At 44.7% G+C, this 13,557-nt stretch overlaps 1 protein-coding gene across 1 annotated transcript in view; it reads left to right on the forward strand.

Moving 5' to 3' along the window:
* The window catches only part of EXT2 (exostosin glycosyltransferase 2), a 137,332-nt gene that overhangs the window by 121,601 nt on the left and 2,174 nt on the right, over window positions 1-13,557 (forward strand). The window contains exons 11-13 of the mRNA XM_032840719.1: window positions 4,369-4,512; window positions 6,752-6,880; window positions 8,847-8,929. Coding sequence (XP_032696610.1) covers window positions 4,369-4,512; window positions 6,752-6,880; window positions 8,847-8,929 — 356 coding nt within the window. The remainder of the gene's footprint in view (window positions 1-4,368; window positions 4,513-6,751; window positions 6,881-8,846; window positions 8,930-13,557) is intronic.

The following is a 13,557-nucleotide window of genomic DNA, read 5'->3' on the forward strand; positions in this document are numbered from 1 at the left end:
CTACCATGGTACTGGTGCCACTGGAGCAGGCAGGTGCTTGCTGCTGACAGAAGGAAACTGCCCGTGCCTATACGGGAGCGCGCCCGGGCTGCGCACCGAACAGAAGCCACGGCTCACAGACTGTGTTGTTGCTCTGGGCTCTATAAAGCCGGAATAGTATCCTATTATTTTAATCTGCTGAAATCCAAGCCCCAGAGTAGGAGCACAGCAGCAGCCTCACACGTCTGAGGAAATGTCTGACACGGCTTCGTTTGTCTGCAGCTAGTACGATGGCGGCTGTGGCTGATTAACTCGGTTGGGTACAACATGGTGTTAATGAGGCCAAGGCTGTGGGTTTCAGAGGCCTGGTAGGTGCACTGGGCTCACACAAAGGAAACCCCAGACCACGCTCAAGACCCGGGTCAGATATCCCATAAAAGCATGCGGGTGATCACAGGAGGACCGGGGAGGACAGTGTAATGACTCAGCGAATACCGCTTACCCCCTTCTGGAAAAGCAGTTTAAGACATGTGCTTTAGCCATGGTGAATTATTACTGTGATCTTCACGTGCAAGGGATATCACATTATTATTGATGGTAACTGTTGATCAGGACTGTCTCAGACTTCCTTTCTGCCTGTGAGGGAAAGAGAAAGGATCTTCAGTCCCTTCTTCTAGTCTCAGCTTTTTTGCCTGCTGAGGTCGTGCCCATCTGTGCGTTCCGTGAGTGTGAATGTGACGCTGTCCTGTGCGGGCACTGCTCTTTGTGCTTGGGAAACCACAGTGAATCAGACAGAGTTCTGTCTTCGTGGAGATCCAGTTCTGTGGGAGGAAAATAGGTGCTAGATCAGGAAACAATAAATAACCAAAACAATTCCAAAAAATGAACGTTTGGTGAAGGAAAGCCTGGGGTGAGGGCATGTGATGAGGAATGGCTGGGAGGGAGACAGTGTTTACTTTGGGTAGGAAAGTCTGGAAAGTCCTCTCAAGAGTAGGTGACATTTAAGCAGAGACTTGACTGATGAACAAGAACTAGCTTTCTGGAGAGCTGGGACAACATTCCAGGCAGAAGAAAGAGATGAGCAGTCACGATTCTAGAGCAGAAAGGCCACAGAAGTGTGGGAGAACGTGGCAAGAGGAGAGGTAGGAAAGCGGCTGGGCTCTTAGAGTATGCTGAGGACTTTGGCTCTTATTCTTCGTCAGCAGGAACCCATTTTTTGTTTCCTTTCAGGGGTAGAATAGTTCTTAAAGATTTTGGGGGTTGTTGGTTGAAGTGTTCCCCCTGAAAACTTATGTTGAAATCCTCACCCTTAGTAACCTTATTTGGAAATAGGATCTCTTTAGAGGTAATGAGTTAAAATGATGTCATAAGGGTGGGTCCTAATCCACTTGGACTGGTATCCTCATGAAAAGGAGAAATTTGGCCACAGATGCAGACACATGCACAGAGGGAGGAAGGCCGTATGAAGACGAAGGTTAGGCGTGATGCATCCGCAAGCCAAGGAATGCCCGTGACTGACAGCCAGCCACGGAAGCCTGAGAACAAGGAAGGCCCTGAGAGGAGTCAGAGGGAACGTGGCCCTGCCCACACCTTCATTTCAGAGTTCTGGATTTCTGCTGTTTTAAGCCACCTGCTGTGGTGACTTTGTTAGAGTATCCCTAGCAAACTACAAAAGGAGGCAGGGGGCTTGTACACCACCTCTGCCCTGGGGAAAGCCACGGTGCATTGTCCCCGGCTCAGTGACATGTGGGCACTGGGGAAGCCCCCACATGCCGCAGCGTATGACCATACGACAGATATGTGAGGGTAAATACGTGCCGAAGATAACATTAATTTAAAATACTTATACATGTATTTATATATACACACACATAAAATAAGATGCAGCCTGTTGGTTGAGTTACCCTCAAACAGATCTTTCTCAGCTTAGCAGAGGGTTACCTGATAAAACTGTTGTGAATTAGGGCACCTGGGTAGCCCACTCAGTTAAGCGTCCAACTCTTGATTTTGGCTCAGGTCATGATCTCAGGGTTGTGAGATAAAGCCCCACATCCAGCTCTGTGTGGAGTCTGCTTGTCCTTCTTCCTCTGCTCCCCACCCTGCTTGTGCGCGCTCTCTCTCTCTCTAAAATAAAGAAAATGTTTTAAAAAAAAATGCCCAGAACACTTACATTAGCCTATAGTTGGGCAAGATCATCTAACACAAAGGCTATTTTATAATAATAAAGTATTAATTTACTATAAAGTAAATAATAAAGTATTTATTTAAGTTATTTGAGTATTAAAGTATTTAAATAAAAAATGAAGTATTATTTATATAATAAAGTATTAAATAATAAAGTATATTACTAAAGTATTTATTATCATAAATAAATAATAAAGTACTTATAATAATAAAGTAATATAAAGTACTTTATAATAATAAAATAATTTATTGAATCCTGAGAGCAAAAAACAGAAGAGTTGTTTGAGTAGAGGACGGTTTTAAGTATACTGATCGTTGACCCTGGTGATTGCGGGCCTGACTCAGAGCTGCTGCTCCCTGCCAGTGCCCCGCATCATGAGAGATGACCCAGGAAAAGACCCAAATTCAAATTCAAAAATTTGAAGTAAGGTTCTACTGAACGCATATTGCTTTTTTACCATCGTAAAGTTGAAAAACTGTAAGTTGAACTATTGTCAGTTAGGGACCATCTGTTCTCTAATATTCTATTAAAAATTGTTCTGTTAGAGACACTGTGTAAATAATGGTTTGGAAGGGCGAGAGTGGAAGCAAGGACATGAGTTAGAGGCCTGTTAACAACAGTCTAGGTGAGGGATGATGGTGGTTTGAGCTAGAGAGAGGGGTGGGAGAATTGGCCAGAGGTGGTCAGAAGTAGAGCCAGCAGGACCTGCTGATGGATGGGGTGTGGGGAAGAAGGAAAGGAGGGAATAAAGACTGACTTGTAGCTTTTTGGCTGGGGCAGTTGGGTAGATGATTTGGTGAGATGGAGAGGATTGAGAGAACGGCTTCTCCGGGGATAGGGACTCAAGAGTTACGTGTTGGACATGTTAAGTTTGAGATGCCCATTGTTTATCCCGTTGAAGATATTAAGTAGTTGGTTTTCTCAGGAACACTCTAGGCCAAACAGATTCAGAGGTCAGTAGATTAAAGGAGGTATTTAAAAGTGATTAAAACTAGTTGAAATGACTCAGCTTGTTTAAAGAGGAGACTAGGGCACAGGACTGGACCCTCAGGAGCTCTGTTGTTCAGAGGCCCTGTAAAGGATGAGGAATCCTGCTTGCTGAGAAGCGGTACCGTGAAGAGCTGCTAAGTGGTCAGTACTCCTTAATGGCACGAACTTCCTCTTCTTTCAACTAAAGTTAGACTGACTTATACAGAAATACATGAGGAAAGATACTGGAAGTAACCCACCCCCAGTATACCAGATTCTGTTTCATAAAACTGTATCTAAGAGCCTTCCCAAATAAGGAGATCAAGCTTTTATTTCCAGTATGTTACAGATTATAGAATGAGATGCATTCTCTATACACGAGGCTTCTAAAAGGTCGTAAGCATGGCTGTGTGCTCCAGGGAATTAGGGTTTTAAAACCTTTTTTTTTTTTTTTTTTAGAACAGACTTTTGGGGCACCTGGATGGTATAGTCAGTGAAGCATCTGACTCTTGGTTTCAGCTCAGGTCGTGATCTCAGGGTCATGAGATCGAGCCTCACATGGGGCGATGCTCTGGTGTTGAGTTTAAGACTTCCCCCCTGCCCCTCCCCACCGCTTGCTCACTCCCTCGCTTTCTAAATAAATAAATAAATCAATCAATCTTTACAAACAGAGACAAAGTTTTCAGAATCACCAGATTTACTATAAATGAGGACAGTCTGTTGAGCGTCTCTGTCTTTGGCTCAGGTCATGATCCCAGCATTCTGGGATCTAGACCCTAGTCAGGCTCCCCGCTCAGTGGGGAGTCTCCTTCTCCCTGTCCCCTCACCCCTACAGCCCCATTTGTGGGCTAGTTCTCTCTCTCTAATGAATAAAATCTTCAAAAATAAAATATACACAGTCGAGTTATAGGGGTCCATATGTTCTTTGTGTGTGTGCGCATGAAGAATGGCACCTGTTTCCTTCCTCTTTTGTTAGGGATTCCCTACTTTGTTCCAAATAAGTGAGTTATTACTACGTGACTTGAAATTGCCCAGCAATGGTAGGAGGATTTGGAGGAAATTAGAGCCCACACATACCTTCGAATATTGGTAGAATAGCCCCTTCTGAAGACCTCTTCAGAAGCCCATTCCAACCTTAGCTGGTGAGGATCTGGCTCTGGGAGTCTGTCTGTACCATTTGTGTGATGCAGCACTGGGTTTGATCGCTATCTGAACTGGATGTGTTTCTCCCTCAGGTCTGGCGGGAGTTTCCTGACCGTCTGGTGGGTTACCCGGGTCGTCTGCACCTCTGGGACCACGAGATGAGTAAGTGGAAGTACGAGTCTGAGTGGACCAATGAGGTGTCCATGGTGCTCACTGGGGCAGCTTTTTATCACAAGGTAAGGTGGGGGGCAGGCTGGGCAAGTGGGTCTGAGGTGACAACACTGCATGCACGACGCTTGTTCTGTGTGGCCCAGTTGAATTTCTGCTGAGTTCAGGAAAAATGTCCTCCTCAGAGGGCCTCCAGATGCCACGCTGTCGTGTGTGTCAACTCCACTTCAGTTAAAAAAGGAAGAAAGAAAGGCTATGTAGTATGATTTTTTTTAAGTTATTTTTCTTATTATACAAATACTGCATGCTCATAATAGAAAATATGGAAAATTCATAACAAATGTTATCATATAAGAAAAGACACACACATACACGAAAGTCACTTGTAATCCTATCCCTTAGAGATAACCATCGTTATTGTATAGATGTTTTCTCCAGTTTGCCTATTATTTACTTATTCACATAGACAATTGTAAATATCCTCATTAGCTTGATTTTTGCATATATTATGAGTTTTTTAACATCAGCATTCCTTCATCACATAATTGCTAATATGCTATTGTACTAATACCCATAAATTATGTGTAACTATTCTTCTAGCACTGGATATTTAGGTAGCCTCAGGTTTTTTGGGCTATTTTAGATAATGCTTAATAGCTAATGCTTTAGTAGCAATTAGTATCTGTTTTCACAACTGTTTATACATGTGATCGTTATGATAGATTTCTACAAGTAGAATTATAGCAAAGGGAATGAACGTTTGGGGGAGGTTTTAAGATAGATAGAATATATATATATATATGTTGTTTTCAGTATTGTTTGCCCCAGTTTATCCTCCCACCAACAAAATATAAAATTATCTTACTATAACCCCCACTTGCATGAAATATGTAGAAAGGGAAAATGAGACTGAGCTGTTTTGAAAGGTGAAAAAGGATCTTACTGTTTTCACTTTGATTGCACTACTGTGGTTGAGATTCCTTTTGTGTCTTTTATATTTCTTCTGAGAATTGTCTCTTCACGTTTTTGACTTTTTTATTAGGGAGAGGTTGAAAGAGGATGCTTGGGACTTTAGAATATTCAGGTTGAAGGTAGAGCACTGCTGGGAGCGTGGGGTTGACTTGAACCGTGATACCTGCTCCATTGTCAGCAGCAGCCCGAGCTGCTGCCGTTAGGAGTGTCCTCCGCGTCTCTGGCCACCCCGGGGCCGTTCAAGTAGTGGAGCTATGGGACAGTGATGGCATGTTGCTTTCTTAGCCCTGCTGTGTGTTTTTCAGGGTTCGCAGTCCAGAAATGGGTTTTGTTCTTAGCAATAAGTAAAGTGAGGCTTATAATTCGTGGGGTTTATGATCATTCACTTGTACACTGCCCCCCCCCCCCCGACCAATTAATTTCTACACTATCTCATACGTGTAGAGCTTCAGAACTGTGGCAGCTTCAGAACTGCCTTATTTTGGGACTCGGTGGGTTGAACGTCCGACTCTTGATTTTGGCTTGGGTCACAATCTTAGGGTCTTGGGTTCAGGCTATGCATCGGGCTCTGCACTCAGCTCTGCTCCAAGCCTTGCTTGTCTCTCTCCTTCTCCCTAAGCCCCTCCCCCTCCTTACGTGTGCACGCACACACAAACAATCTCTCTAAAATAAACAAATCTTTGAAAAAAAAACCAGAATTGCCTCATTTTGTATTTTACTTTAAAAAGTGCACACCTGGGGCGCCTGAATGGCTCAGTGGGTTAAGCCTCTGCCTTCGGCTCCGGTCATGATCCCAGGTTCCGGGGATCGAGCCCCACATGGGGCTCTCTGCTCAGCGGGGAGCCTGCTTCCTCCTCTCTCTCTCTGCCTGCCTCTCTGCCTACCTCAAATAAATAAATAAAATCTTTAAAAAAAAAAAAAGCGCACACCTTTGCAGGTCAGTGCACTGGGAGGTTCTCTCTGTTTGCAGTCTGTGGGCAGAGCGTAGAGCCCAGGATTGTGGCTCCAGAAGAAGAACCGAGTAGAGATCAGTGTGTAGTGTGTCTCTGACTGATATTTTATTTATTAAATATATGATATATGAGTCCAAAAGGCCTGCATCCTACAAGGGCTTTACTCTCTGTCTCTCCTCTGCTTACAATAGGTGATTTTTAAAAGAATGACAGTGTGAAAGATTCTTGGTCATCTGACCAAAAGCATTCTAATACTTCTTACAGCCTTGTAATTAATCTTACAACAGAAAGCTTGTCCCCATGCCGTGATTAAATTGTCCTTTGATTGTTAACCATGGGGCACCGGTGTTTCACTCTTTCTTCTTTTTGTCTCACCTGACAGTATTTTAATTACCTGTATACCTACAAAATGCCTGGCGACATCAAGAACTGGGTGGACGCTCATATGAACTGTGAAGACATTGCCATGAATTTCCTGGTGGCTAACGTCACAGGGAAAGCTGTCATCAAGGTAAGGCATCCCAGTCCAGCTCTGCCACCAACTGCGTGATCTCGCGTAAGTTTTTGTTTCCTGAGCCTGAGACGTTCTCATAAATGTAAATGAAGCTTTGGATTATGTGAACTTCAAGTTCCTTCTAGCTTTCAGATTCTGCGATTGATGTAATCACATTATAACATTAAAGCTAGGCTTTGAAAATTTAAACATGTTTTCTTTTTTTTATGTGGTTTCTTTATTTTTTTTATATTATTTATTCATTTATTTGACAGAGAGAGACAGCAGAGAGGGTACACAAGCAGGGGGAGTAGGAGAAGGAGAAGCTGGCTCCCCGTGAGCAGGGAGCCCGAGGCAGGGCTCGATCCCAGGACTCCAGGGTCATGACCTGAACCGAAGGCAGTCGCTTAACCAATTGAGCCCCCCAGGTGCCTTTATGGTTTCTTGTTACAATTTTTAATATCCAGTATTAGAAATAAAGGCTGGGATGGTCAGCCTACCAATCATGTTTTTAAAAACCTTCAATTGTATTCTCAAATCTGATTTGGAATCTAGATCTGTTAGTTAAAGAATGCAACTTACAGCTCTCTTAAGGTGGCTGGGTTTTATTTTTAAAGACATTGAGAAGATAATACACCTTGTCCAGTTACAACTGTAGTTTTTCTAAATACTATTCTTAAATACCAGTTGCCAGTTTTTTTGAAACTACCTTTCCCATAACAAATTAAAAGCTGAGAGTACGTAAGAATCACACGGGGATCTCTGTATCTATAGATCTCTGTATCTATCTCTATCTCTATCTATTCCTGAAACATAGATTTTGCTCAATCCAGATTGCCAGATACAAAGAGAGTTTACATCTTTTTTATGAGTGGAATTGTCGTGACCTTGTTTCCTTCTGGATTAGAATTCCATAGAAAAATAAGCAATGCTTCTAGGCCAGATTCCTGTACTGGAGTCTTCCCATACTGGAAGCTTACACTAGAAGTGTGGTATGGCATCCCCGGTGATTGTTCATGCTATGAGTTGATGGGAGAAGTTGGATTAAACCAAAGTGACTGAGGAAAGAGGAAGAGTCCCCATCTGTGCTCTGTGACCCTGGTCCGGGCCTCCCCCTCCCCCAGCCCTCTGACACCGTCAGCACTCACCGCAAGAAGAAGCATGTAAATCACAAAACTAATTTTAAAGGAACCCCTCTTATCTCCAAAATTGCTTTTTGATGTGCTTCAAGATATTTTTAGCTGTGCCTACTTACTCTGTGAAATCATTCCACCATCTGTGTGCTGCTCTCCTTCCCCCAACCCCCGTCTCACTACTGTTTACTTAGCTTCACTAGGTTAGGATAATAGTCTCCCTGGGTTTGCTAAGAAAATCATTAGCCGTTGAAGGTGCGGGAGTGCAGGAGGGAAAGGCAGGGAAAAGAATTCAAATGGTGAGGGGGACCATTGGGTTTTTTCCCTGATCGGAGGGAATTGCAAAATAACCTGGCATCTTCAAGAGCATGGTGCTGCTCATAGCGCTTGCCTTTAGCTGGAAGAAGGAGAATGAGTGCCTGTTGGAACTAAGGTTACGGTGAAAGTTATGGGAAGCTGTATTTCATCGCCCTTATGGCTGCAAGAACAAATGGTGTTTATACAAGGACCTTGGCAGTGAGAAAACAGTCATTAAACAGGAATTAAGGAGCTTGTCATCACCACTTCTTTCCAGTTACAGAAGGCAAAAGCCCTCCAAGCCTTTTTTATTGGGCCCTTGTGAGTTCTGCTGTTGGCCAAGCCAGACAGAATTGAATGGAAGAACGGTGAGGTGTGTGTGTGTGTGTGTGCGTGCGTGCGTGTGTGCGCGTGCCCACGACGGGCGTGTGTGTGCATGTGGAGGGAGGAGGCAGCTCGGCTTACAGAGCAGAAGCACGCATGGTGGTGTCACAAGCATGATTTTCTTGTCCTTGGCACTAACAACCAGGTGTCTTTGTGTCCTTCCCTGGCAGGTAACTCCACGAAAGAAATTCAAGTGTCCTGAGTGCACAGCCATTGACGGGCTTTCACTTGACCAGACGCACATGGTGGAGAGGTGAGTGAGCCTCTAACCAGAAGTCTGCCCTAGCCTCTGATCCCCACTTCCTGCTTTGGGCCTGTTTATGGGACTTGCTGGAGATGTAAGGACGGCAGCTGGTAGCCATAGTCCCCTCCTTTGGCACTGTGGGAATTGGGTTAGTTCAAGCCCAGGTCACCCAAAGAATTAATTTGGAATGCTCCTCACTCAATTTGTAATGGCTGGAAGGGTCTTAAAAATATAGCTGGCCTTAAGCTCCAGGAGTTGGGTTCTCCATGTGGATGAAGCCGTTAACGTCCACAGTCATTTGACTGGAAGCTAGTTAATTCCAAGAAAGTACTAGATTGTTTTGCAGGATAGTACCTCCATGTGACAGTAAAGGTTTGATTAGGAAGAATTAAACCAGACCCAGAGACAATTTACCTTTGCTGACCAAAACACCTACCAAGAACAGAATTGAAAGCAGAGCTCTTTCCATTAGAGAGAGAGAGAGAGGAGCAAGGCAGCCCTGAGATACTCCTATTATTTCAATTTGGTCGGTTACTCAACAAGCACACTTTGTGTGGAATGTGATACTGAACCCTGTAAGTGAGCGTAAAACAAATGGGAGGTGTATGTCTTCCCGCAGGACTGTTTTAATCTTGGAGTAGGCCTCATCCTTCCCTCTTGTAACCCAAAGGTCCCCAAGCTTGGCATCTCCCTAATCAAACCTAATTCTCCCAGAAGGCAGCTCCTTACATGAGACAGCAAGCTCGTACATCCAGTGGCACTGTTGTCAAGCACTCAGAGAGTGTTAGAGTGGTCCTTACAGAATAAGATACTGAGTCAGGTTTCCACAGGCTTATTCGATCTTCTTGGAGCATCCATTTCTGGGGTCTCAGTCACGTTCAAGTCCTTAAAGCCTGGAGGATTTTCTTGTACAAAAAGTTGTTTCACTTGGTCTAGATTCTTCTATGAGTGTTTCTTCCTTCTTATTTCTTATTCTTACCCTCTAAAGAATCCTGTACTCTTTCATATATAAATATCTTACCCAAAAGACGTGACTTTTATCAGCTGTCAATGCAAAATAATATGTGATTTGGGAACTATCTGTCACGGTATCATAGGAATTACACAGTCAAGGGCAGTGATATTAACTGTCATAGCTCATCTAGAAGAGACCCCGATTATAGTTATATTGGACTACATGAAATTATTATTAAACCTACCTCCATTCTTTATGTTTGGGTAATTGATTAGGCTGAGTTAAAATGGTGAGGTTCTAAGGTGTAAGATAGGAATTTAGGGTGAAAGGTTGGCCTGATGATGGCCTTGCCGTTCATGCTAAGGCTAAACAACTCCTCTAGCACCCCTGAGATAACAAATATAAAGAGACTTAACATGCAGCGAGAGAGATGTAAGTTAGATAGAATTATTGTTAAACACTGCAGAAAGTAACTGAGAGGGATGTGAGGGCTTCTCTTGGAAATAGACTTTTGAAAATAGAATAGGCGACTGTCCAGACGTTGTGAGGCTTGAATCAGATGCTCTCAGAGTTTATAATTAACCACAGTAAATATGAATGCATGCACACACATGTGCGTAACAGTCTAAAGCTTCACGTGATAAGCGCCGTGCGGGAGACTCAGGGTGTTACCAGTGATGAGAGGAAAGAGAAGTGACTTCTTGCTAGGTTGATTACTAGGAATAATTTTGTAAAAGGTGACACCTGTCAGCCTTCAGAGATCACTAGGATTACTGAGCAAAAAGAGGCAATCCCAGGCAGGGGAGACCGGGTGGCCAAAGGTTTCAGTCAGCAGGGTGAAGGCGTATCTGGCAAGCAGTTCGGGTCCGGGCTGGCTAGAGTGTAGAACTCTGGCCTGATGCTGCCAGGCCCTAAAGGAGTGCCCAGTGAAGGAGTCTGAACTTGTTCTTCAGGCTCCAATATGCCCCTGAAGGTGTTTGAACAGGGCAGCGTGGTCTAAGTATTGTTTTGAGATTCTTTTGGAAGTAGTGCCCAGAATGGAATGAAGGTGAAGAAAATGAAGAAAGCACATTTGGAAAGCTTGAACTAAGTTGAGTGTGGAGAGGAAGGGATGGATTAAATTACGAGACATGGGTTTGTGTTTTTCCCCAAAGGAAGATATGCTAGAACTAGAGGTTATAGGGAAGGAATTGACAGAGGGAGCTTAGATCTCAAGTTAGGAAGAAATGGTAGTGCCGTCCGCGGTGTGAATGATACAGTTAGGAGGAGACTGCGGTTCACGAGGAGGGAGTGTGGACGAGTGTGGATGGTGGCACCTTCAGCAGTGTAAGTCATGAGGCAGGCAGAGATTCGAATTGTGGGTCAGAGAGCAGTAAGGGGGGGAAGATCGGGGGGTCTTGCCTTCTGTGTGTGCAGATACAGATAGAGAGCAAGTACCTGGAAACGTACAGCTAGAGCTTCAGGAAGATGATGAAAACAAGGGTAGATACTGGAAAGACATCTGCCCAGAGATGGCCATTGACTAGAGAAAAGGCAAGGGCAGAATCTTGAGAAACTGACATTTAGGAGACAGAAAGAGTAACTGAAGAGAAGGCAGGAGAGAAGCAGTGTCTATGGTGCACAGAAGCAAGGGAGGAGCACGCAACATGCAGCCTGGGAAAGGGCTTTGAGTTAAATGCTTAGTGGTGACTTTGAAAAAAAATAATGCCATAAAGTGATGGGGCTTAAGGGTTATGGCGTGTGAGTCTGTTTAGGGAAGTGGAGTTAGTGAATGTAGAGTACCCTTTTGAGAAATTCGATAGGGAACAGAAGAAATCAATCTTGAAATCAGAAACTGGGAGCAAAACTATTTGGATTAAAGATTGAATCACTAAATTATTAAATGAGGCACTTAGGTCGGGAGGGAGGAAGGCATGATTTAAGCCATCCTGGGTAGACCAAGAGATGGAGTTACAACTGTAGAATTGTTCATTTGTTGGGTTTTGGGTTTTTTTTTTTAATAGTTTCCTTTGCAGAATTCACAGTTTGCACAAAACAGCAAAAGAAGTTAACCACTCTGCAAGTTATGACCTTGTGTTAGGTTTTATGGTTTAATAAGCTTATTTATTCTTATATTTGGGGTCTCGGAGCAGAAATCTCGGTTGTGTAGGAGCATAGCTTTTACTGCCCAGCATCCATTTCCAGGATCTGCTGTTAATTCTTTAAGAACCAGAAAAGCAAAAGTCTTTGTAACTGTCCATTTTGACCAGTCATTTCACCAAGTTAAGGCAATATGGCAGACAGCAGTGATCTGAAGAAAGAACATTGTATTTTGATTCAGGCCCATCTTTGTTCAAATTATGGGTTTGCCACTTAGTAGCTGTCTGACTTAACAAAACTGATTTGCCTTAACCTGAATTCCAGTCTTTTCGTCTCCTAAAATAGGTATATTAATACCTATCAAATTACAGTGTCCATTCATGGGTTTAACAAATCCCTATTGAGCATCTTTGTACCAAACACTGTGTTTTGTCCTGGAGATGATTGCGGTAATAACATCGGAAAGCCTGTAACCTGGTGCCGGGCCACATCCATCTCCTTCCCAGTTTCCCTAGCATTTGTCCCCAGGGCTCCAGGTTACTTTATGTAATTGGATATGTTTACAAGGAAAACAGAAAACCGGGAGTCCCTCTCCCGCAGACGCTTCCAGCACTTCAGAGGAAGACAGTGGTTCTTAGTCCACTCGTACTAGATTAGAAAACCAACCCCGGGGAGCATTGACTGACTGGACCGCTGACAGGACAGCTCAGGTGAGCCACTGGCAAGCGGCCAGCCTCACCACCTGCCCCAGCCTGCGGCCCAACCCGGAGCCCCTGTGTGAGAAGAAAGTAGGGAACTACTGTTAGTACCTGGCCGGGGAGTTAGGGACCTTTACCACACCGTGGCCCACGACTTCTCCGGTGCAGGCTGTGTGGAGAGAAGGAAGCACTCACTAGGTCTGGGTTAGCCAGGGGCAGCTGTCAGCAAGTCAGCTGGCCTGCACCCCAGTGGCCTCTTGCCTGTGGCCCAGCCCTGTTGGCAGATCTAGTTACAGAGCAGACATTGTCCTCAGTGCTCTCCAGTGGGCTGTGGAGCCGCTGTCCTCTGCCAAGAACCGTGGCTCTTCTTTAATACAAACTCACTGGTCCCTGTGCTGGGCACGGCTGGCCTTGGCTGGCCAGAGTCCACAGGCATGATGACTGGAAACTGGAAGAATCCGTCCATGTTTATAGGCAGAAGGACTGCCAAGAGTAAGACCTTGGAGAGACTGACTTTGTCTGCCACCACCTTGACCCTATGCTTGGAGGAGAGGGAAGTCACTGTGCTCACTCAGTACCCCTCTGCAGAGACGCCCCAGCCTTTCCCGGGGATCCCCTCGGACACCCACCTCCTGAGTCTCACAGGACTGCCAGCAGGAGGGAAGGTCGTTACCCGTGAGTTACGGTAGTGTGAGGGAAAGCACAAAGGCTCTCTTGCCTGAGTAGATGTGTGTTAGAGACCCAGCTCCAGCACTTGCGAGTGTAGATCCGCATTAGAGACCCAGGTCCAGCACTTGCCAGTGTAGATCCGCGTTAGAGACCCAGGTCCAGCACTTGCCTGTGTAGACCTGCATTAGAGACCCAGCTCCAGCACTTGCCTGTGTAGATCCATGTTAGAGACCCAG

The sequence above is a fragment of the Lontra canadensis genome, unplaced genomic scaffold (genome assembly GCF_010015895.1).
Source record: "Lontra canadensis isolate GAN:19392208 unplaced genomic scaffold, GSC_riverotter_1.0 scaffold115, whole genome shotgun sequence".
Lineage (NCBI taxonomy): Eukaryota > Metazoa > Chordata > Mammalia > Carnivora > Mustelidae > Lontra > Lontra canadensis.